The sequence below is a fragment of the Stegodyphus dumicola genome, chromosome 12, assembly GCF_044657685.1.
Source record: "Stegodyphus dumicola isolate Sdum_Otavi_A_Nest chromosome 12, ASM4465768v1".
In the NCBI taxonomy this organism is placed as follows: domain Eukaryota; kingdom Metazoa; phylum Arthropoda; class Arachnida; order Araneae; family Eresidae; genus Stegodyphus; species Stegodyphus dumicola.
In genome coordinates, this window is record NC_140779.1 from 17,314,489 (window position 1) to 17,338,042 (window position 23,554).

Genomic DNA, 23,554 nt, shown 5'->3' on the forward strand with positions numbered 1-23,554 from the left:
TTTTGTTGCTTGCGTTTTACACATCTTCGTTCCACAATTAAAGTTTACCAGTTGCGAGAATGATGGTCGGATGACAGCAAGTGGTGGCCAGTGGCTAACTTTCTGCTTGGAGCGATCATCGGATAAGATGAATGGTGTTTAATAATCTTGAATGCACTGTGAGTGAATTTGGACATCATATGTCAAATACAGGATGTCCAACATTATTTACATAATCCATCGGAAGCTGTTGCACGTTACTGGGCTACGAGCCAGACCACTAGCGACAGGTATTCCAGTTGTCCCGAGCTAACGCCGCTCTCAAGTCTATTATGTTTACCCGGTAACTTATTATCCTGTATATGAAGTCGGCAATGGAGCCTAGTTAACGCAAAAATGCACAGTAAACGTGTTTGCGATTAAAATTGCCTAATCATTTCTTGCAGCGCTGCTTTCGTAATTTTTCTGATACTTCTCGGTTTGAGGAGTGATTGGAGAACGAAGACATCCATAGTAGTTGTTCTAGGGTGCTCAAAACAATCATGCCAAATTCGGTATGGGTAAGTTGAATGATATAATAACCGTTATCTAATACAAATTACGTACCAATTTCGAGTAATAATATATTTTTATGCAGCGTACTAGAATTCCTCAGTACTAAAAAAATTAATAATGCCACTTTTATAAGGTTTCATTACTTACATAATGAGAAAAAGGAGATCATAGTACAGAAATAATATACTATACGACTGTTGATGTACTAATTTCTCGTTTTTCTGTGTTACAGGTCCAGCGGATGTCATCCCGCAAAACAACGACCATTTTGTTATGTGGTATAAATGAGATTCGTGGATTTAAAAGAAGGAATGAAAATAACATGCTACTATTTTAACCTCTGTACGCGTCAAGTTATTTTTTTGCTAGTGCCTGGATTTTTATATTTTCTCACTTTTAGTTACAGTTTGATGTCAATATTTTGCCGTAAGATACAATAAAGTAATAAAAGTGAAAATATCACTGGTTTAGAATTTAGGAAGAGATTTTCAATAATGAGAGTGAAAATATACTGAATTTTATGCATGATTTTTATCGTTTCATACCATGCATTTAACTATTCCGTTGACTCTTAGAGCATATCGAATTGTTTTCCCAATATTGTATGATTTCACACATTTTAGGAAGTACCATGAGAGGTTTACTGAATGATACCAAATCTATCAAGAAGAAACCAGTTATTTTTCCTATTTCTTGAAAATTTATAAATAATTGCGATGTGTCATCATAAATGGCAATTTGAAACACGCTATGAAGCAATTTGAAAAGAATTAAAATATTTTCAAAATCTCGTCTCTCATAGAAAAGTTTACATACTTTCACAGTACTTCTGAAGTTATGGAACTTCAATCAAAATTAAGGAAATCTTAACCAATTATATTTATTATATGATTTAATACATTCCTAGTACGTTTTTCCGAAAGTAGAAATTTATACTTCACCTGTGTAAACTATTACATTCAATCATTTTAATTTTATGATATTAATTAGCCCTTTTAGTTTGCAAAACTACTTTAAATGCCCTGTATACTCTTCATATCCATCAGCTTCGCTTAACAGTACAGTTACGCAATGCGAACCTGAAGAAAAAAGCTGAATAGCGTATATCATATACAGAACACAGACCAGAATTTTCAAGAAAATATACATTCAGGGTTTGAGAAAGTAACCATCTATGGAAACATCTGCGTTATGTAAAAATCTGCGCGCGTCTGTCTGTTTGTTTGACGGTTTGCTTGGGGCATTATCTCCTCCGAGACGGCGGGGAGTGTAATTTAGAGAGAAGTAACCCCCTTCCGTGTTCTAAAAATTCGTGGGAAGCCATTTCGAGCATTCTCACCTTTGTACCATTTTAATTAGCGAAGAGAGTAATTAAAAACTCTAAAACGCTAATTTTCACCGTCATTTTTCCGAGTCTCAACAGTTTTGCATGCGAAAGATAAAAGTCTGCTTTACTTCGAGTAATGTTGCCACTGCTCGCCTTCAAATCGTAGAGTGTGTTAATAAAACATTTAAGTTTTACAAAATATGGAACAAAAATAGCATTTCCAAATATTATGTATATTATTTCCAATCCAAAAATTCGCGGGAAGCCATTTTGTCCATTCTCATCTTTGTACGACTGCGAGTAAATCTCTAAAAATTCTAATTTTCATCCTCATGTTTGCGAGTGGCAACAGTCTCGCACGTTGAAGATAAAAATCTTCTTTATTTTGAAAAATGTTGTCACTGCCCTATTTCAAATCGTACAGTTTGTTAATAAAACATTTTTAAATAGTGATGAGTCGGTACTACCGAACCGGGAATTTTGTAACGGGTACTTAGTTGTAATGGGTACTGAAAATTGGTATGTCCAAGTACCCGTTACTTCAGTACCGAAATCGGTACTTTTCGGTATTCGTTACTTCTGTACCGAAACGGGTACTTTTCGGTATTCGTTACTTCTGTACCGAAACGGATGCTTTTCGATATTCGCTACTTTGTAACGAAAATATGCGTCTCTTCTCGGTATTTCGGTATTCGTTACTGGAGAATCGATGAGGGTTCAGCTCACTTCGGTTTTGGTACGAGGACAGTAGTATCTGGTTGTATTTGCGAAATGGTGATATGCGCTTCTTGTGTCCATGAATTGCCTGCTCCTCAGACACTTCCGTAGTTGACATGTTTTCTGATATTCAAAATCTTACTCCGTACAGATAAAATCAAACATGTGGTGACGTGGCAGAGTTTCTTCAGTGCGCAAAATCGTTAGCTGCGTATTTCGGTACTCCAAATCGTTACTAGGGTACTCCGGTACAGCAAACCGTTACTCCGGTATTTCGTTACTTCGGTACTCCAAATCGTTACTTGGGTACTCGGTACTTGAAATCGGTTTTCGGTACTTTTCAAAGTAAAGGTTACTTGAGTAACGGGTATTTTGTACCGGGTACTTGTCTGTACCCGTTACTCTCGTACCGGGTACAAGAAAGTACCGAAGTTGCCCATCACTATTTGTAATAGTACATGGAGAGTGGTGTAGCGCTAGGGTGCTTGGATCTAAGGACCCTACCCCTAATCGAATCAATACGTTGTTCGGAATTACTACAACAAGAAATAACTGAATGGAAAATAGAGTACGTATGTATATATTTACATAAGTTTTTTTAATAAGTCGAGATAAAAGTAATTATCTGTTATTTAGTAGATTATGAATTAGAATAGATAGAGCATACAAAGATTTGAGAAACGTCAACTGGGGAAGCTAGATACCGATAGAGCTAGTGAACACTTATTAAATCACTGTAAACATAAACAAACAAATAAATAAGTGCAAGACCCAAGGTGTGCTAATGTGAAAAATATACATTACAATATATCATAAAGAAATTACTTAGAAGATGAGAGTTGAACGTAAGAGAAAAACACTTACACATGTTGCACATAAAGATACATATATACAGTACACCTTAATTAATCAGTTGGATTAATAAGAATGGCCATTGGCCGTTTCTATAACAGGATTCATTAACATTGTAATCATACACTCGAATGGCAGAATTCTTAAATAATTTTTCGTCACTATAGAACTTTCGAGAAATACGGCAGTAAAGAGTTCTTAAACAGCTCGATAAGTAGTTCTTTGTGTAACTTGTGGTTTCTCACATATCACGGAGCGTCAGAGATTTGCCTTTAGGCAGCTTGTAACTTTTTTCGTAGAGATTAACACGAACAGACCCATACCGGGAAGGCATAATATAATATGTGACGTAGCATGGACTAATAAATGAGTAACTTGTTGTTTATAGAAAAATACTGTTTTGAGGAATAGTGTATGTTTACTCACTCGAAACGTTCTGATAACAGATGTGATGTGTGGGGTCCATGAGGGAGTTTTACTGAGGATCATCCCAAGATAAAGTAATTGCTTGATACAGGGGACTGATACTCCGCAAAGCTGCAGATTCTTCTTGCACTTGTTCTTCTTAGTGAACAGTGCAGCTTGTGTTTTCTCAACGTTCACTTTGAGTTTCCACTTCTTGAGCCAAATTTAAAGTGTGTGTATGTAATCTTGTAATAATCGTTGTATAACTGGACTAACAAATGCAGTTTCTGTGAAGATAGCTTTGTCATCAGCATACATTGCGAGTGTTGTGTTGGGTATCGTAGGGATATCATTCACGTATATACCAAAGAGTCTGGGACCAATAAGAGAGCCCTGGGGGATCCCAGTCTGGATGGCCCTGCGAGTAGAGAGTGCGCTTGCAACGTGAACGGCGAAGTGTCTACCGGCTAGGTAGGATTTAATTATTGCATATAATTTAATTATTTAATTATTGCATATTAATGTATTATATGTATTGATGCACTCTGGGAAACTCAGAGTGTGTAACTTGTAAATGAGGGCATCTAGGCATACACGGTCTAAAGCCTTTGCTATGTCAAGAAATAAGCTTCGAAAGACTTTCATCTGCTGAAGTATTTATTATTAATTATTTCCACAACCCTGTAGAGCTGGTGAGTGGTCGAGTGTTGACTCCTGAACTCGAACTGATAGGGAATGAGTAGGTTATTATTCTCAGTGTGTTGGTTCATTCTTGATAATATGACAGCTTCAACTATCTTGCTCAGAGATGGAAGCAAGTTGACTGGGCGATAAATTTCTGGAGCATTTGCAGACATGTTAGCCTTGAGGATGGGGGTAATTTTCCAACAAAGTATTTGTGAGTTTTATGAACTATGAAATAAAAATAACACTGTCAAATATTAAATGTATTATTATTATAATACAAGGTTACATTCTGAAGTTAAAGAAATCACGCGATTGCCTGTGATGTCATTGTAAGTCGAATAGTTTTCGTTAATGTCAGCATTTTAAATAAATAGCTGTTGTTGGCAACGTTTTTGTAACAGGTTAGGATAACTGACACGATCTGTTATTGCTACGTTAATTCTTTCATTGTGTTAACTTCCTTTTGTAGTTAAATTAATCACTCGTGAAATGGTTGTAAAAGACAAACATTTATTTAAAGATAAATCTTAATAACTTACACGTAACGTATTCGTAAACTACATAACATAACAAACGTACTCACTGCATCGTACCGTTAAACATTTCAAGCGTACATCATCTCAATGTACATTTTTAAATTTATAAATAGAACGACATCCAGAAATTAGCTGTTGCCATTTTCTCAATAGATATTTTGTCTAATAACATTTAAATAATTTACAATCGTGCTTACATTAATTATATTTATGTTAACTTCCTTTTAGACAACTTAGCAGAACACAGTTATTGGTATTTTATAAGTTTGTTTGACGTTCTAAATATATTTCAAAATTTAAAGAAATGAAAAAAAAAATTAACTCTCTTTCCAAAATGATAAAAAAAATAACAAAATTAAATTGTATAAAAAATATGTTACATCAATTAATGCACATACCTTGAAATTCAAATTCTTTTCAATTTATTTACGTATAGCAAATTCTTGTAGCTTTAAGCTTAGGTTTCAGAATAATCCCACTTCTGATTTATGTTAACTTCCTTTTGTAGTTAAATTAATCACTCGTAAAATGCTTGTAAAAGACAAACATTTATTTAAAGATAAATCTTAATAACCTACACGTAACGTATTCGTAAACGTACATAACATAACAAACGTACTTACTGCATCATACCCCTAAACATTTCAAGCGTACATCATCTCAATGTATATTTTTAAAATTATAAATAGAACGACATCCAGAAATTAGCTGTTGCCATTTTCTCAATAGATATTTTGTCTAATAACAATTAAATAATTTACAATCGTGCTTAGAATTGATATTGAGAAAATGTTGTTATATTACACTAAATTTAAATCATGACGCCATGCGTATTAACAAAAGAGTAAAAAATCTTTATTTTCTGGTTTGGCAACAAAAAATTATTTGCGAATTGGACGTTGCTTGGAAAGAATGAACTCATTTCATTTACACTGAAAAGGTTTTTATCCATTTTCTTTTCGGGTTCACATAGAAAGTAAGTTTTGCTTTGTCCTCAGCCCGTTCCTCCAGCGGGCTTTCCTGCTAGTAGTTTATATATACACATTTACGTTTGAAAAATGTTTATTCATCAATTTTTTTAAGGCATCTCTCTCATATTCAGTACGTTTCTGAATACACTTTTCCCTTAATTCAGAACTTTTCTAAAGAAAAGTAGCAAAAGGTAAATATTTATTCACAAAGTTATACTTAGAGTGTATTAATTACTTTATCAAAGAGACAATATTTATTCATACACCGTAAATAAATATGACATTGCAACATGCATCGATCTTCGCGTGAGTGTGTCACTTAGGTAGAATTTTCGATTATATGTAAATTCAAATTATAATACAAATAAAAAATTCAGAATATATTTAATGTGGCTTAAAGATAATTAGGAGTAAAACCTAAACATTGGTAACATCAACGAAGTTAAAAACAAGTCTTCAGATAAAAATGATATTGAAAATTATATGAAAATATCTGAATATGAAGAAATTGATGAAAGTTAAAAAGTCGAATGAAGTTAATAATAATAATAATAATACCTACATGAAGTAAAGATACTATTCCGTTAGAGCAGGGTCAGTTAAAATGAAGAAAAAATAAGAAGAAAACAATGCTACAACAACACGGCAAATATTGTGGCTAGAGAATTTAACGTTTGAAATATCATCGCTCGAAATTTCTAGTTCTCGTCTGAAATATCATCACTCGTAATTTTTTTGCCATTATAAGCTATTTCTCCCGCCTTCCTAGCGTGCCTTCGTGGTGTAGTGGTTCTGCACCGTGAGCCGGTATTGTCCTTGGTTCGATTCCCGGCGAAGGTGGTTGCTAATTTTTCATCTCGCCAGCCTCCAAAAAAATTCTAATATCTCTATACCATATTTCGTTATTTATTTAGTACGATGGATTACACAATTTGGCAATTACCTAATGACCAAAAGGCTCATTCAGAAGTCAAACAACAAAAATCAGCGTTATATTTTCAAATTTTCACAGGACTAGTTTCGATGGTTTTGAGATAAGATATAATGATCAGATGAGATAAGAAAGCCTGGACAGAAAATAAGCTATTAGCGCCACCTGTTGATGAAACCAGAACTAAAACATGATTTCTTTAAAGGCCGAAGGCAACGATGGATTGGAATTAGGATCGTTAACTAGAACAGACCAAAAGGCTGTCATAAGATTGATTCAGGATAAAGGAATAATTGATAGCAATAGACTTTGTTCTCAAAATCATCCATGAAGTTAACTTTTGACTCAAACAAAGCTCCCATATGGTGTTGTTACGTACGCTCTTACTGTGGAAAAAAATGATTGGGAACCAAACCATGGTTTGAAAAACTCGAGTCTTCATTACCTCAATACCGTTCGTTTTATCTATCTGTGGTATCAAGAATTGAGGTCGATTGACTTTTGCTAACTTCAGTTAGAAATCAGCCATAATACGACAATAGATTGGAATAGCCACTTTAAATTATTTTTATAAAAAGGGAGAAAAAATGTTGGACGTGTTTTCCGGGAAAACAATGCGGATGGTGGCATTATATTTTCAGACTGCTGGGGGGGGGAAAGGATGTAGAAAAGAGGAATTATGAAATGCTGGATATGAACATTTCACTGTGAATTACAGTTATAAATTTATAGCCTCCGAAACTGGATGCCATACCTAAACTGTGGAGCGATTGAGGAGCAATTCTAAAAGGAGAAATAAACGTCAGCCGGGCACTGCTCGCCATCATTTAGAGCCATATTTGATAAAATTTATGTAGCATCGGTTAATTTCAAAAATTGAAATTTTTTCTATAATATTGAATGATATTTGTAATTTTATAGCACCTACTTAGAATGATTTTCGTTTTGTTTTGTTATTTTTTATTTATGTGTAGAGTATTCTATATTAAAAAATTTAAAAGAAAAATTTACTTTCTTTAAGGAATTTTTAAAAAATTACTTAATACAAAACTAATTTCTTTTTAGTCTTTTGAACTCTATTATTACTTCATAATTTTCTACTCGGCAACAATTGGCGGCAAAAAAAATGCGGAGCATTTTAACTGACGCCGCTCTAACGGAATAGTACCGAAATTAGTTTTGCGTGTTTAAGTGTAAGTATGTTAAATTTGTGTGGTTAAGTAAGTTAATATTGGATTAATCGAACGTCTATGAATAGTCAGAAAGATTTCGCAGCGAATAAAAAATGATATTATCTAGGGTACGTATTTTTGCATTACTTTTGTTAATCTTATACAATTTAACTATCTCAAGACCATTTGAAATTTGTTTTCTTCAATATAAGATATTTCTTTTTTAATTATTATTTAAAATATCGTAGGATCGTTTTGATCAATATGTTTTTAAATATATATGGGATGGCATCGTTCATTATAATCAGATGACGCGACAAGCTGTGAAAATAAATCTTTTACTTTTCCGATGATAGAAGGCAGACGATTCCGCCATTAAGACGATGACGCGATTAAAAGATGTTTGAATGTAAAGATGATTCCTTCTCTTCATCTGTAAATAATCTCACCTATTTCCTTCTACGTATGTAATTACTTTGTAGTTTGTTGCAACTATTCATGTTTCATTAAATATTCAAGTTATTTGTAAATCGGACTAGTTTATTAGCCCCTAGACAGCCACCTAAGAAGTAAGTTTACGAACATCATATTCCTAGACAGTAAGTACCGATCCTACATATATATATTGCAATCTTATTTGCTTATGATTGACTGAAATGATTCTTTGCGTAAGTTAAGAAGATACTAGCAATTTCATTGAGAAATCGTGGAAGATTCGCTCTCACTATTTCTCATTGAGAAACAGTGAAAAATACTTTGTCTCTACTGTGTTTAAAATACAGTCTTTAATTAAAAATACATCCTATGCACGTGTTGTGTATTAATGACAAATTTAAATGAAACGAAATCTTACGTTCTACAGAACAAGGCACAAAAATACGTAAAAAACATTCTCCAACTAATCTTAATATATATTTTTATTCTAAAGTCTTTCTAATTTTGAAAAAGATTCCATATAAATTATGATTCAAAGGTTTGTACATTCATCTGTTGAAAAACAAATTTTGTAATAATATTAAGTAGTATCTGCATTACAACCAATAAGGTATTCATATATTTCTGCACTTGTATTCCTTTGCTGTCTATGTTAATGTGATTTTCAGAACAAAACGTATGATGTATACGTAGTTACCATCGAACAGTATTTTCATTTGAGGAAACAGCATTTATATATTTGAACAGTATACCAATATGCATTTTATGAAAGAAAAATACTTTAGTACATTTTTTTAATTTCAGCCTTTTTTCCCTAAATGGTGATACATATTTTACAAATTTAAAATCAGTATCAACCTAATCTCATTTCTTAAGCAAGGTTCCAATGCAATATCCAGCACAAATGAAAGTGATATATAGGGAAAGATGTAGATATGCATGTCCATCTATTGCTTTTCGAATGACATCATCTTTTCTAGTACGAAAGTTAACATAATAAGCAGGAAAATCACTTGAAACGTTTCCTTTAGGTCCTGTTGTCGGTAGATCAATTTCAGGTGGTTGCAGAGATTCGTTGATAGAAAGATCCATCTTATTTTGTTCTTCATTCTGTTTTAATTTTCCTTCTGTGCATTCATTCGCTAACGCCCTTGTACGGCAAACATCAGGAGGATCGATTTTGGCGACTAGAGCAGGTGTCTTGAGATTTTGAAAATTAATTTCAATAGGATTGATGTGTCCGACTTCCATAATGCATATTCTTTTTTTCTTTGTAAACATCTGAAACCACACTGAAAAGAGATTCTTTCTCTGGATCCTTCAGTTCGTTTTTGGTTCCGGTACAGCTAGTTTCGGCACTTGAATTACTTTCACGTTGGTGACCTTTAACAACATTATCGCCAGAATCCGACAAAATATTTGAAATTCCATGAGAGGTCTTTTCTTTCATTGTTATTGCATTGCTCCCAAAAGAGTCATTTCCGCTTCTCATCGTTGGTCATACGTTTGCTTGACATAATTTGTTCTTGTTCCTTGGGAGAATTTCACTGTTTGCAGAAGAGCCAAAGTCATCACATTCCGTCCACAGATCTATTAAATTAATATCATCTTGTTGCTTCATATTTCCAATGATAATGTTGCTCATGCTTGTCTGGTCATGTGCCAGTGGATTCGTACATTGGACACAAGATTTGTTTTTATTCGAAACTTGATTTTCCGTATATCGCCCTTGAAATGTTTCATTACTTTTTATGAAAATGCTTCTGCTACTATCACTTGCATCAACATCAATGAGTTTTTTACTTTCATCAATTTTCGTTCCGTTTACCCAGAATATTTTCTCAGAAATATTGTTTTATATTACCTCAGAATATGTTTTTTTCTTGGGTTTCAAATTGGTTGAAATAATTTTATTACTTCTATGTGTGCAAAATAACACAAGAATAAGTGTCATAAAAAAGAATATAACGATGCAATTTGCCTGCAATCCAAAATGGTTAAAAGCACCGGGAGCCAATGCATTCGTCGGTACTAAGACCACAATCGCTTTTAGTATCACGACAAATAAGATGAAAATTATTTTACTTAGCAGTCCATGCATTATGCACTGCAATTCTCCGTTTCTCAGCTCACTCACACCATCTAAAATTAGTTTCTAATTATAAAAATAACGTTTTCTCTAAAGCTCTAAATTAGCAAACTATATAACTTTCTGAAAGCAGTTAACTCCAGAAAGAATATAGTCTTCATTTGAAATGAATTGTTCAGATTGGTTTCCAATAATATTGGTCTCGTTCTAATGAATAATAGACTTCATTAACGATGCAAAAAGTTGTTCGAAAAATCTACGAAAAATTCCTTTTGGTTTGTTGCAGCGTTTTATGTATAATAAATAACAATAAATACTTTAACGTCTTCTTTTTATTGTTATACCGGAATTTTCAATGGCATATATCTGGAATAATACCTGTAACCGCGAAATTAAAATTAACAGAGATTTTGAAATTGAAATTTTATAGTTAGGGTAAAATCACATTTCACATTCCGATATAGTAGCTTCCTACGTTTTTGAAGGAAAAGCAAATAATACAATTATCTTATACTTGTTTAACAAAATTTTAAAAATATATACAAATTTATAGACCTTACTGTATATTTTGCTTGTAGGGGTTTATTTTAACTTCCTAATAATCAGTTTATTTTAGTTTCCTAATAGTCCACGAGTTTCATCAGTTTGTCTCTCAGTACGATATTGTTATCTGCGTGATCACGGAAACTCACACTGTACTCTTCCATGGTCTAAAGATGGCGAACTTTTCATCCTATAGATACGCCAGATTCCATCATTGAGGTGATGGTGCTCTGTCGTATATATAAAACCCACTTTAGACTCTTGCCTCGTTTCATCGGAAAACTCAAATGAATATCAAGCGTAAAAAGTTGTAGCCCAGTCTTTCTAAATATGGATCTACTGTCTTTTGTGTTACTTACAAACCCCCCAGGAAACATTATCGCTGATGTGCATATGGATGCTTTAATAAGTTCAAACATTCAAACGATTTTAGGCGGTGACATTAACGTGATACACTCGTACTGGAAATGCCGCAGTACAAACAAAACTGGTCACATAATTTCATACTAAAATACGAATAATCCCGTATTCATGCATATACCAGAGCAGCCAGGTTACAGGCCACATGTCGTTAGTAAACAGTACAATTCTTTGGAATTTTTTATTTCAACAGTGAATATTCCCATGGCACTTGAAGTGAACCAAGAATTGTCTTCTAATCACGTCCCCGTTATCTCTTATCTGGGTGTTCACAAAAACAAAGATCTCCCCCCCCCAAATATGCTGACAGACTGGGATTTGTTCTACAACAATATTGCCACTACAAAGGTAAGTATCAGTTGTATGAAATCTGAAGCCGACATCGATACAGCTGTCAATGTGTCCACGAACATTCTCCTTAAATCCCGTGAAGAAGCTACACGAACTGTTAACGAAAATTTAGAAAAGCACAAACTTCCACTTCACATCAGATATGTCATTAAAGGGAGAAACAGACTTTGTAAACACATTAACAAATGATGGGATCATCTAGTAAAAACAGAAATAAACAAGTTAAACCGCAGAATCAAAACCGTGATCCAAGAGCATACAGCCGCTAATAAATCAAGCAATCAGGACAAGCCTCACAGAGATTTGCAGGGACTCGAGTACACAAATGAGGAGAAACGGGAGCTACTCGCACAAGACCTTTTAGAGCAAATCAAGCCCAATACAAATCCAATCAATCACGAGTCAAAAAGGGAGATTACCAATTTCGTCGAGAAATGGACTAAGTCACGTAACCCTAACAGTATTGCAATCTTCGCTTCACCATTAAGAATTTAGAAACACCATTATTATCTTATACCTAAGGAAAGCATGTGGAATAGATTTCATAATTAACAAAATGCTGAAGAATCTTCCTCACAAAATAGTAATTAGTAAGCTAACCAGCATTATTAAATGCATACTTTCACAAATCGTACTTTCCCAGTTCATAGAAACACGCACTTAGTTTTCTCATACAAAAACCAGGAAAGGGGCATAATAACTCAAGAAGCTACAGGCCTATAAGCCTACTCTCTGCTCTTAGCAAGATCCTTAAACTACTAATCTACACTCGTATCAAGGGGTACTTTGTTAAGATTACCAACAAACAACACGGGTTTCGCAAAGGTTTTTCGACCACTACTCAGCTTGTTAACATCACAGAAATCATTGGCGGACACTTCCATAACAAAATGAGCGCGGCTATCGGAATGGTAGACATGGCCAAAGTGTTTGATCGCGTCTGGCATACAGGACGTACCTACAGACTCATCCAGATGTAGTTGCCCCGCAGTTCCTATGATCAATTTCTTCCTACAAAATAGCATATTTTCAGTCACGCAAGGAGACATCATTTCGAAAGTAATAACTGTCTACATTGGGGTACTTCAGGTTTCGATCTTAGGACCGATACTCTATATTATGCTCATTAATGACTTTCGAGATGCCTTGCTCACCTAGTATGAAGATGACACTGCTATCCTGGTTAAATCCCACAGACCAAATCACGCTTTAGCTAAGCTCGAGGACAAATCTCAGAAATACAGCATTGGTGGAACAAACAAAAACGAGTATATAGGCTGAGAAATCACAGTGTTGCTTAACAGAAAATTCCGCACTAGGCACCAAATCAGTTACAACATCACTCTTTTGGCGCAACAAGTCCCTAAATTAAAGCACACAAATTACCTGGAAGTCACTTTAAATCGTTCTTTCATTTGGAATTGTTATAACGCATATTTAAGGAATAAACTAGTTGCTATTCTTCAATAAACGGAATAAAATTTTAACACTTTTCGTGTAAATAACATCATCTCATTTTGCATTCCTTTCGTTTAAAGCTAATAATTGTATCACTTAAGCTAATAATTGTATCACTTAAGAAAAGAATCAGGGTTTTTCGAAACTTCAAACTAAAAGTTCACTGAAGTTTTACTACAGTTTCCTGAAATGTCTAGCTTTCAATGGCAATCTCCCAGTACCTAAATTGTTATCCGTGGAAGATTTGAACTCGTCATGAAAAAATAAATTTTCAAGATGTTTGACTCCCGCACTAGAAAATTTGACCGGCATATTTAATTTCAAAATTTTCAATTTCCATTGCTATTTCCAAATTGCTTCGAGGAAGCGATTAATTAAATTAGAACAATTCAATGAATTAAGTTAAAATATATTGCAGCAAATAATGTGTAAAATATAATGTTATAATTACTGATTTACGTTTAGTTCATTTTATTCTTTTATACTGCCTCCATGCGGTAGCGGGCGTTTAGCCCACAACCACTTAACCGGCAGCAGTTAGCCGACACGGATACTTAGCCGAGGAGACATTTAGCCGACAGGAAATTTAGCGAACTGGGATACTTAGCCGGCAGGGCATTAAAGAACGTTCTGATCACTCATGAGTGTATCTGATTCGGTGCTTTCTGCAGTATGGATGATTATCAGAATCTGGAGTTTTGATATCAGTTGGAGCGAAAGGGTAAAAAAAGCGTGAATGAGTGGTGTAGGGAGAACAGTTTGATTCCAAGATCATATAAATGTCCAATTTGCGAATGGAATGTGAAACTAGTAGAGAGAAAGAACTGTATAGATGGTCTGATAGTCTTATGGATGAGTGGAGGTGTAGAGTTACGGGAGGTGAATGTAAGCATCGAGTTACTAGGTCCGTTCGAAAGCGTTCGTGGTTTGCGAAGAGTAAATTGAGCATGTGTGGTGTTTGATAAGTGCGGGTATGTTTTTAGCGATCAGAATTATTGCTAAAAATACGGTGACTGATTGGAAAAATGTTTGTTTGGAAGTGAGCATGGAAATATGCTTGAAGGAGAATAAGATGTTGGTTGGGGAAAGCGTGATTGTGGAAACTGACGAAAGTAAATTTAGTAAGCAAAAATTTCATAGAGGGAAAAGAGTCGAAGGATGATGGGTGTTTGGTTTGCTTGAACGGATAAGTGCGTGCTTAGAGTGATTGAAGGAAGAGGTGCCGAGTTATTGTCAGAAATTCTGAAACAAAATGTTCTGCCAGGATCAACTATTATTTCGGATTGCTGGAAAGCCTATGACTGTCTCAAGTCCGAAGGATATACGCACCTAAAAGTGAATCACAGCTTGTGTTTTGAAGATCCGGAGACAGGTGTGCATACCAACAGTATCTTGAGAGGACTTGGGAAGCAATTAACAGAAGTCTCAGTGGTTCTCGGCAGGCAAAAGTATAATTCGATTCGCATTTGGCTGAGTAAATGTGGAGACGAAAATAGAAGAAATGCGACATGTGCAAGTTAATGGATATATTTCTCTGTGAGATGTCAGCAATTTATTCTGCAAAAGAAGAGGAATGAAGGTAAGTTTCATTTCTTATTATTCACTTAAGAGAAATATAGCGTGCTTGTCAAATATGGCAATTTGGATGTTAGGTAAATACTTTATTCTGGTAGTTTTATTTTCGTTGTTGTATCATTTTTCAGGAAACATTTTTTTTTATTATCTCGAATCAATGGAGTTGGTTATGCGCGAGTTTCTGCAATTCTCTGATTTTTTTAAGTGAAAGTAGTAGTTTGCTGTGTGTATTAGTAATGCATAGTTTATTTAATGTTTGATATTTTTGAGAGAAAAGAGATCGCTGTGTACACGTCCAAAGCTAGAGTAGTGCGCATAGTCGAGGTTGTGCGCGATGCCGAGTTCTTGCAATTCTCTGATTTTTTTTAAGTGAAGATAGACCGATTTATACATGATCAAAGCCAAGACAGTGCGTAATGTCAAGTTTGTGCAATTCTCTGACTTTTTAAGTAAAAATAGATCGATGTGTACATGGACACCGAGTTCCTGCAATTCTTTGATGTCTTTCGAGCGAATACAGGTCTTTGTGCACATGGGCAAAGCGAGGTTGTGCGTGATGCCGAACAGTAATGTAACCTATTTTATGTGCAATGTTTAATATATCTTTTGGGCATTTTAAATTTGTGTTGTTGTTTTAACTATAAATTACATTTTGGACATCTTTTTCTTGAATTTAATTCGTATTTTCAATTGTTTTGTTTTGATATGTTGACAACGTTTTCCGACTTACGATAAATATCGATATTCCGACGATATACTCAGTAGTAGCAAAACTGTAAACTTTTGACCCGATAAGTAACTTTTACCGTATTACTTTAATACATAGTGTTTGCTAATGTACTTACACTTGATAATATGTGTGTACGTGAAGCATTGTTAATGTTCCATATTTGTAGTTTTTATTTGCTTATTTTCTCTCATTATGACAAAATTAGATTTTTTTTATTTATTAATGTGTAAAATTCTAGTATACCTACAGAGAATATGACGTGATTTAGGAATTTAAGAAACAGTCATATGAAAGCTGTGTATGATGCTCATACGAAAAGAAAAAAAAAATTTTTTTTTATTAATGTAAAGTTTAAAAATTTTTAGAAAATAACGGAGATTGTGTTCTTACTGGTATGTAAGGGATTGTGCCGTTGCGTAGCAATAAGGTGATTTGCAAAAATGATAAAATTAAAATGTTCTATTATAATATACATTTAAATTAAAAAAAATCTTTTTATTTGTATAAAGCTTAAAAATCTTTGAAAATACTAAAGCTGTAAGAAATACAAGTATAGATGACTGCGACGTTGGACTTTAAGGTAACCTTTGTATTATCGCCAAGTTGTTGTGGTAGCTTGAGTAGTTTAATGTTATGGAAACCCTATTGTGACGTAATCGGGTGCATGATTCTGGGAAATTTTGAATCATGGGATGCTTTGTAAGCGTTTTTGTGGTGTGTGTTGGTTTGATTCTTTAGACGGTAGAATGGCCTAATGTAGTAAGATTAATTTGAAGTTTCTGTACAATTTGGAGCGAAAGGGGAAAAGAGCTTTAATTGACTGGTGTGTAAATGAAGGTTTACTTATTAGCCGTTATATGTGTCCTTGTGTGTAGGAAGAATATGCGTCTAGTCGAACGTAAAAAACCGTTTAGATGGATTTGAATGGGTTTGTAGGAAGAAAGGTTCAGATGGTCACTATGTGAAGCGTTCGATCAGAAAGAGTACCTGCTTTGAAAAAAAGTCATTTGAATATGATTGATATTTTGATTTTTACGTGGCTCTGGGTGTACGAAGCAAACTCGAAAATCATGGTAAGTGAATATTTGCTTTTGGTAGTGCTTAAATGATAACGTGTTTTTCCTTTTCTATGTTATTTTATTGTTTGGTTTAAAATGCATTTTTTGTCTGCCTATATTGGGGAATTTGGTGCTCCTTTGACTTTTTTAAGTGAAAAATATATCGATGTGTACATGTACAAAGTAAAGTGAGTGCGCAATGCAAGTTTGTGCTACTCTTTATTTTTTTAAGTGAAAATCGGTCGACGTGTACATGGCTAAAGTTAAAAGAGTGCGCAATGTTGTTTATGATTTCCTTAATTTTGATTGAAGTGCCATAACTTCAGAAGTACTATGAAAGCATGTAAACTTTTCTATGAGAAACGATATTTTGAAAATATTTTAATGCTTTTGAAATTGCTTCATAGCATGTGATGCCTTTTATGACGACACATCGTAATTATTCATAAATTTTCAAGAAATAGGAAAAATATCTGGTTTCTTCTTGATATATTTAGTATCATTCAGTAAACCTCTCATGGTACTCCCTAAAATGTGGGAAATCATACACACTCTTGGAAAAACAATTCGATATGCTCTAAGAGTCTACGGAATAGTTAAATGCATGGTATGAAACGATAAAAATCATGCATAAAATTCAGTATATTTTTACTCTCATTATTGAAAATCTCTTTCTAAATTCTAAACCAGTGATATTTTCACTTTTATTACTTTATTGTATCTTACGGCAAAATATTGACATCAAACTGTAACTAAAAGTGAGAAAATATAAGAATCCAGGTAGTAATAAAAAATAGCTTTGACGCGTACAGTGGTTAAAATAGTAACATGTTATTTTCATTCCTATTTTTAAATCCACGAATCTCATTTGTACCACATAACAAAATGGTCGTTGTTTTGCGGGATGACATCCGCTGGACCTGTAACACAGAAAAAGAAGGAATTAGTATATCAACAGTCGTATAGTATATTATTTCTGTACTATGATCTCCTTTTTCTAATTATGTAAGTAATGAAACCTTATAAAAGTGGCATCATTAATTTTTTTAAAACTGAGGAATATTAGTACGCTGCATAAAAATATATTATTACTCGAAACTGGTACAGATGTATTAAATAAAAGTTATTATATCGTTCATCTTACCCATACCAAATTTGGCATGACTATTTTGAGCACACTAGAACAACTGCCATGTATGTCTTCGTTTTCCAATCACTCCTCAAACCGAGAAGTATCAGAAAATTATGAAAGCAGCGCTGCAAGAAATGATTATGAAATTTTAATCGCCATAATATTTACTGTGCATTATTGCGCTAACTACCCTCCATTGCCGACTTGATATGCAGGGCATGAATTTACCGAGTAGTCATATTAGATTTGAAAGCGGCGTTAGCTCGGGACCAACGAAATACCTGTCACTAGTGGTCTGGCTCGTAGCCCAGTAACGTACAATAGCCTTCCGATGGATTATGTAGATAATGTTGGACATCCTGAGTTTAACATATGATGCGCAAATTCACTCACAGTGCATTCAAGATTATTAAGCACCATTCATTTTATCCGATGATCCCTCCAAGCAGAAAGGTAGCCACTGACCACCACTTGCTATCATCCGACATTGTTCTCGCAACTCGTAAAATTTATTTGTGGAACGAAGATGTTACAAAACGCAGGCAACAAAATCAATATTTGGAGCTTCGCGCCGTTACTGACGATTGCACCAGACACTTTCGTGACGAAAGATAAACATGTCAGTGTTACCTATTTCCCAATGTTAAATTTAATTTCTTTTTACCTCTTATAGTGATGCTCTTGTTTTCAAAGTAACTAATGTCAATGGAAACGTTTTAAGGTACTTCGTTGTTAAAATAACCACCGCGGTTAGTTGCCAATTCTAACAAATTCAGTCGCACAATCTGGTAATGTATCACATTTTAAACACCGTCAAAGGCATTTCCAAAGCAAGCTTTAACAATGATATACTGTTTTTAAAGTGGTATAAGGTATTTCCCCCGCCATCCTAGCATGCCTTCGTGATGTAGTGGCCAGCACACTGAGCCGGTATTTTAGAGGTCCGTGGTTCGATTTCCTACACACCGCCCGTCGCTACTACCGATTGAATGATCTAGTGAGGTCTTCGGACTGGCTCTCAAGCGGCTTTCGAGTCGCGTCGGTGTGCCGGAAAGATGACCAAACTTGATCATTTAGAGGAAGTAAAAGTCGTAACAAGGTTTCCGTAGGTGAACCTGCGGAAGGATCATTACCAATCGTCAGTTTCGTCTGGCAAAAAACATTGGTTAAACTCGGGGAGGAGGGTTCGCCTTCCTTTCCTGTGCTGCGCGCCACAGAGCGGCGTGGAAGTACAGAAAAACTTTGAATGCTTATTTTTGAAATCCCAAGTGGTCTCGTACCCACATCGAAGTGAATAGTATATTTTCCCGGTCGCAGATTGACGACAAGAGGGAGGTGTTGGACTTTCGGGTCCGATGCTAGGTTTAATGAGTACCGCCACAGTTGGTGGACCGCCTCGCAGGTACGATATCCTGGTGGGGCCCTCTGAAGGAAGAGCGACGGAGAGCTCGCGACTTCGGTCGACTTCTGGTGGGGACACTTTCCATGAATTGAACGCTTCTTCGTGCTTCCCCGCAAAGGGAGGTATTTCTTTCATAAGACTTTTGAACGCAAATGGAACCCCTCAGGGATCCATATAATTATAAAAAATACCTAATGTCTCTACAGTGGCGACCGAAATAAAAAAGGGTGTTGGATGAGTATTTTCTACACCCAGGATTTGGCGATATGTTACCCTAAAAACCCCATTCGCCCTTTAAAAAGGTGAGTGTATAAGGTATTTCCCACGCCTTCCTAGCCTGCCTTCGTGTTGCAGTGGTCAGCACATTGGGCCGGTATTCCAGAAGTGCGTCATTCGATTCCCAGCGAAGGCGTTAATTTTTCATCTTTCCTGCTTCGAAAAAATACCTAATGTCTCTACAGTGTGTCATTCTATTTTGTTGTATACTGAAGAAACAAAACTAAGAGATACATTTCTTATGTTTAGAAAACGTTTTACCGTAGTCGATTTGTTTGGTTGATCATATTCCATCAAGGCACGCGAAAGCTATCTGCTTAAGGAAAGCTCTTAATGCAGCCAGTCCATTCGCCTGGAATCGAAATTACGTTGAGTTAGTGAGGTCCATCGACTTTTCTGCTCGGCGGCGAGCGGGCCGTGAATCATTTGAAGATATCTTAACTGCTTATCACTGGTGAGCTCCTGGTTACCACAATCGAAATGAGCTCATTTCGTTTTCTAGTGTGGAATATCAAACTGGCGCATATATTTTGTTACAGAAAATCATTTAACGTATGTTGTGTTATAATAACAAATGGAAAAGACCCTAATATTTAAATAATGGAAAAATGTAAGAAAACAATTCAAAATTCCTATTTTAAAATTACTTTGTGGCATTGTCACAGTCTTTGTTTGATAAGCTTTCGAAAGAAATCTGGCATCTCGCAGTGGCTTAAATTCAAGAAAAATACTCATGGTTCAACGTTTCATCTTCATTTGCATATTGTCATATTTCAAAAGTTTGGTAAGGGTTTAATATAAAACTTAATCAGATTATAACTATAGTATCACAAAGATACGCCCCTTTAACCACAGTACAATTTTTCCTTTACTTCGTTCAAGCGCGTTAAAAAAGTACAAATTATTAAAAATGAAACTGAAAATTATTGCTGATTGCAAGTTCGATGGATTTTGTCCATCGAACATCAAGCATTGTTGTTATAATAAACACAATACAAGTTCACGAGCAAGTTACAATAGTAGGTCGAAAGAAGAAATTTGGGGCTAGTAACGATTCCCCCCCCCACCGCGCCGCAGATAGGAAGGAAGTAGAAGTTACATCATTAACAGGATTATTGTGCTAACTACGCTCCATTGTCCATTTGATATTCAGCATAAGAAGTGACCGTCGCTAGTCGTCTGGCTCGTAGCTCAGTAACGTACCACAACCTTCCGAGGGATTATGAATATAATGTTGGACATCCTGAGTTTAGTACATGACTTCCAAATTCATTCACAGTACATTAAACATTATAAACCGCCATTCATCTAATTCTATGATCCGTCCAAGCGGAAAGTTAGTTTCTGGCCACCACTTGTCGCCATATCCGACACCGTTCTCGGTCGCCATATACGACACCGTTCTCGCAACTCGTAGCAAACACAATATTGAGTAATGCTGACATTTGGCCTAAAGGCGCGGATATCTGCAGGAGTGATGAATCTACACCTCTGAATTCAAGAACTCAATCTCTCCCCGTTTGTTATAGGTGGTGATAGGTAATTCGTGGACGAACTCGAGGCATCGCACTAGCAAACCACGAGACTTATCGGATTCCGAAATCTCACGTGAAAAAGGCAGCATGAATTTATGTTCCTAATGCTCATTCACGTCTCGAACACAGATTGATACGTATGTGTTCTTTCTGTATTTTTGCATTAAGTAATGGTATTTATATATTTAATCTTAGGAATTATATTTAATCTAGAAATTGTAACTTGAGTCCATATTACAGATTTCTGTTGGGTACCTAGGTATACCTTGCGCCTCTACCCCACAAATAAAGAAGAAAGGCCAGTTCTATATCTCCCGTTCTACTGGGCCTAACGGAATTTACCTTGCACCTTTCATGTACTGAAAGTGAGATTTAGGATATATATTAGATTTAAGTATAGCGTTTTATCCAACATAATATAGGTATTCTGACACACAATCAGACTCTTCTGAAATGACCTACAGATTGTTTTCCATATTTCGATCCTAATACTCAAATTCTGAAAAGAGCTAAATTTTGCAAATATCGCGAGACTAAATTTAAAAAAATTAGCTCTCAAAATTTTAACTGCTCAATGTTAATTGAATTTGGTACATATTTATTAAAATCTCATTTTTTATTAAACTTACTTGATTCCTTTTTACACAATTCGAATTTATGTTCAATACACATAAAATTCGCAGCTGGTTTCTGGTTTGTTTTTAAAATTTATATTTAGTAATTTAAAAAAAAATTTTGAAACACAAACTATAATATTTTTACCATCACCTTAAAGTAGAAGTATACCTAACATATTTTCATTCAAAATTTCCAACGATATACGTGAAAACGTGAATTTATATACTGACGCATTAAGAAATTTGCCATATTAGTTTATTAGTTATATAACGACAAAGGTGCTTTACGAATATTGTTAAAAATTATTTGAGGTAATGAACAATGCACCCTTTTTTTCGCTGAAGCACATTGAAAAAAGGGAAAGGAAAGTAGCTTGCTACAAATTAAAAATTTCGCGAACATTTCTTGCCGCAAATTGAAAAAAGTGCACCAAGATAAATATTTCAATTTCTGGATAAGTTTTTCACCAAATTTTATAAAATTTAATATTTGGAGATAATTTGAGTAGTAGAATCGAAATATGGCAAAAGATCGGCATGTCATTTCAGAAAAAGTCCGATTTTGTGTCAAAATATAATTATTGTATCTATGCGGTATGTGAAATAATTTTGAGATCTAAATTAAGAACATAAATCTTAAATGGCTTAATGGAACAATGGTCTAACTAATGAGCATGACAAAGCGACACATATTTGCTAACAATATTTTCTATGTAAAATGTTTACTAAAGAATATGTCAACCTTCAAAGCTTTTTTACGACTAACTAATTGATTTAAAATATTGATCTTTATTCTATGAAGTAAAACTTTGGATTTTTTAGATACAAAACTACAAAGCAAGAAACAATATAAATTGCAGTTTGGTCTTTAGTTTCACTTTTGTACTTACTCTTTGTAATTGGAAGATACTTGATTTCATCGTTTTCTTTTTTTACGAAAAAGGGAAGCCAGTACTTTTGTTTTTCGGGATCATCCTGCAAAACGTATAGCGAGAAGATGTAGGGCTTTTTATTTCTCACATTGTACTGGAAACTGCAAAAAAATGAGAGTACTGTAAGGAGAAAATATGATCTGAAAACGTTTTGCATTCCTAGTAAGAGGTAAATGGAGATTAAAGGCATAAAATTAATGAATCATTCCATAAATAATTTTTTTAATGTGCAAGTTTATTATTTGAAACTAACCACTTTTTTATAATTTCAGCCTTTACTATAACATCTACTTTCCACTTCCTCCCCAGAATGTAAATCAATTAAATAATATTTAAACAGAGGTTTTTGAATGATAAGGTAGAGCACGTTTCCGCCTTTTACGGTACCTTGCGCCAGTTTTACCTTACGCTAGTTCCTTCCAGCTCTGATAAGTTGGTAATCATTCGGCTTTTTGTTAATGTTGCCCACATTTGAATTTTATACCCCAATTAGTAATTCTGAGGAAACCTAAAATTAAATTTAATCGTGTATGCTACCAGCCTACGTTTTTAATTGAAATTGACTGTATCTTTAGTTTTTGTAGACAAATATGATGTCATACGGCGATAGGAGCGCCCTCACCTGAAGTAAAAGTTAATTAGATGTTAGATGCTAGACGACAAGGGCGTGTTAGTCTTATCCTTTGATTTTTTACAATTTTCCATATGCAGATTTCTGATTAACTGTACATAGTGTAAGTAAATGTTTAATATAATCTTGCTTTGAGTCAGTCATAGATATAGATATAATGCTCTTCATATAGAAAAATACCGTATATACCCGCGTATAAGTCGATACCGCTCATAAGTCGACCCCCCCACTTCGACAT

The 23,554-nt window shown here is 34.7% G+C and overlaps 2 protein-coding genes across 5 annotated transcripts in view; one reads left to right on the forward strand and one right to left on the reverse strand.

The window, feature by feature from the left end:
* Window positions 1-991, forward strand: part of LOC118204624 (uncharacterized protein CG3556-like) — a 36,685-nt gene extending 35,694 nt beyond the window's left edge. For all 3 annotated transcript variants that reach the window (XM_085827501.1, XM_035376932.2, XM_035376933.2), the window contains one exon: window positions 767-991. In XM_085827501.1, the coding sequence (XP_085683627.1) occupies window positions 767-822 (56 nt within the window). In that variant the 3' untranslated portion in view covers window positions 823-991. The remainder of the gene's footprint in view (window positions 1-766) is intronic.
* Window positions 992-17,486: 16,495 nt separating this feature from the next.
* The window catches only part of LOC118204623 (uncharacterized protein CG3556-like), a 34,609-nt gene continuing 28,541 nt past the window's right edge, over window positions 17,487-23,554 (reverse strand). For both annotated transcript variants that reach the window (XM_085827503.1, XM_085827502.1), the window contains 2 exons: window positions 22,644-22,786; window positions 17,487-17,711 (listed from right to left, as the gene is read on the reverse strand). In XM_085827503.1, coding sequence (XP_085683629.1) covers window positions 17,656-17,711; window positions 22,644-22,786 — 199 coding nt within the window. In that variant the 3' untranslated portion in view covers window positions 17,487-17,655. The remainder of the gene's footprint in view (window positions 17,712-22,643; window positions 22,787-23,554) is intronic.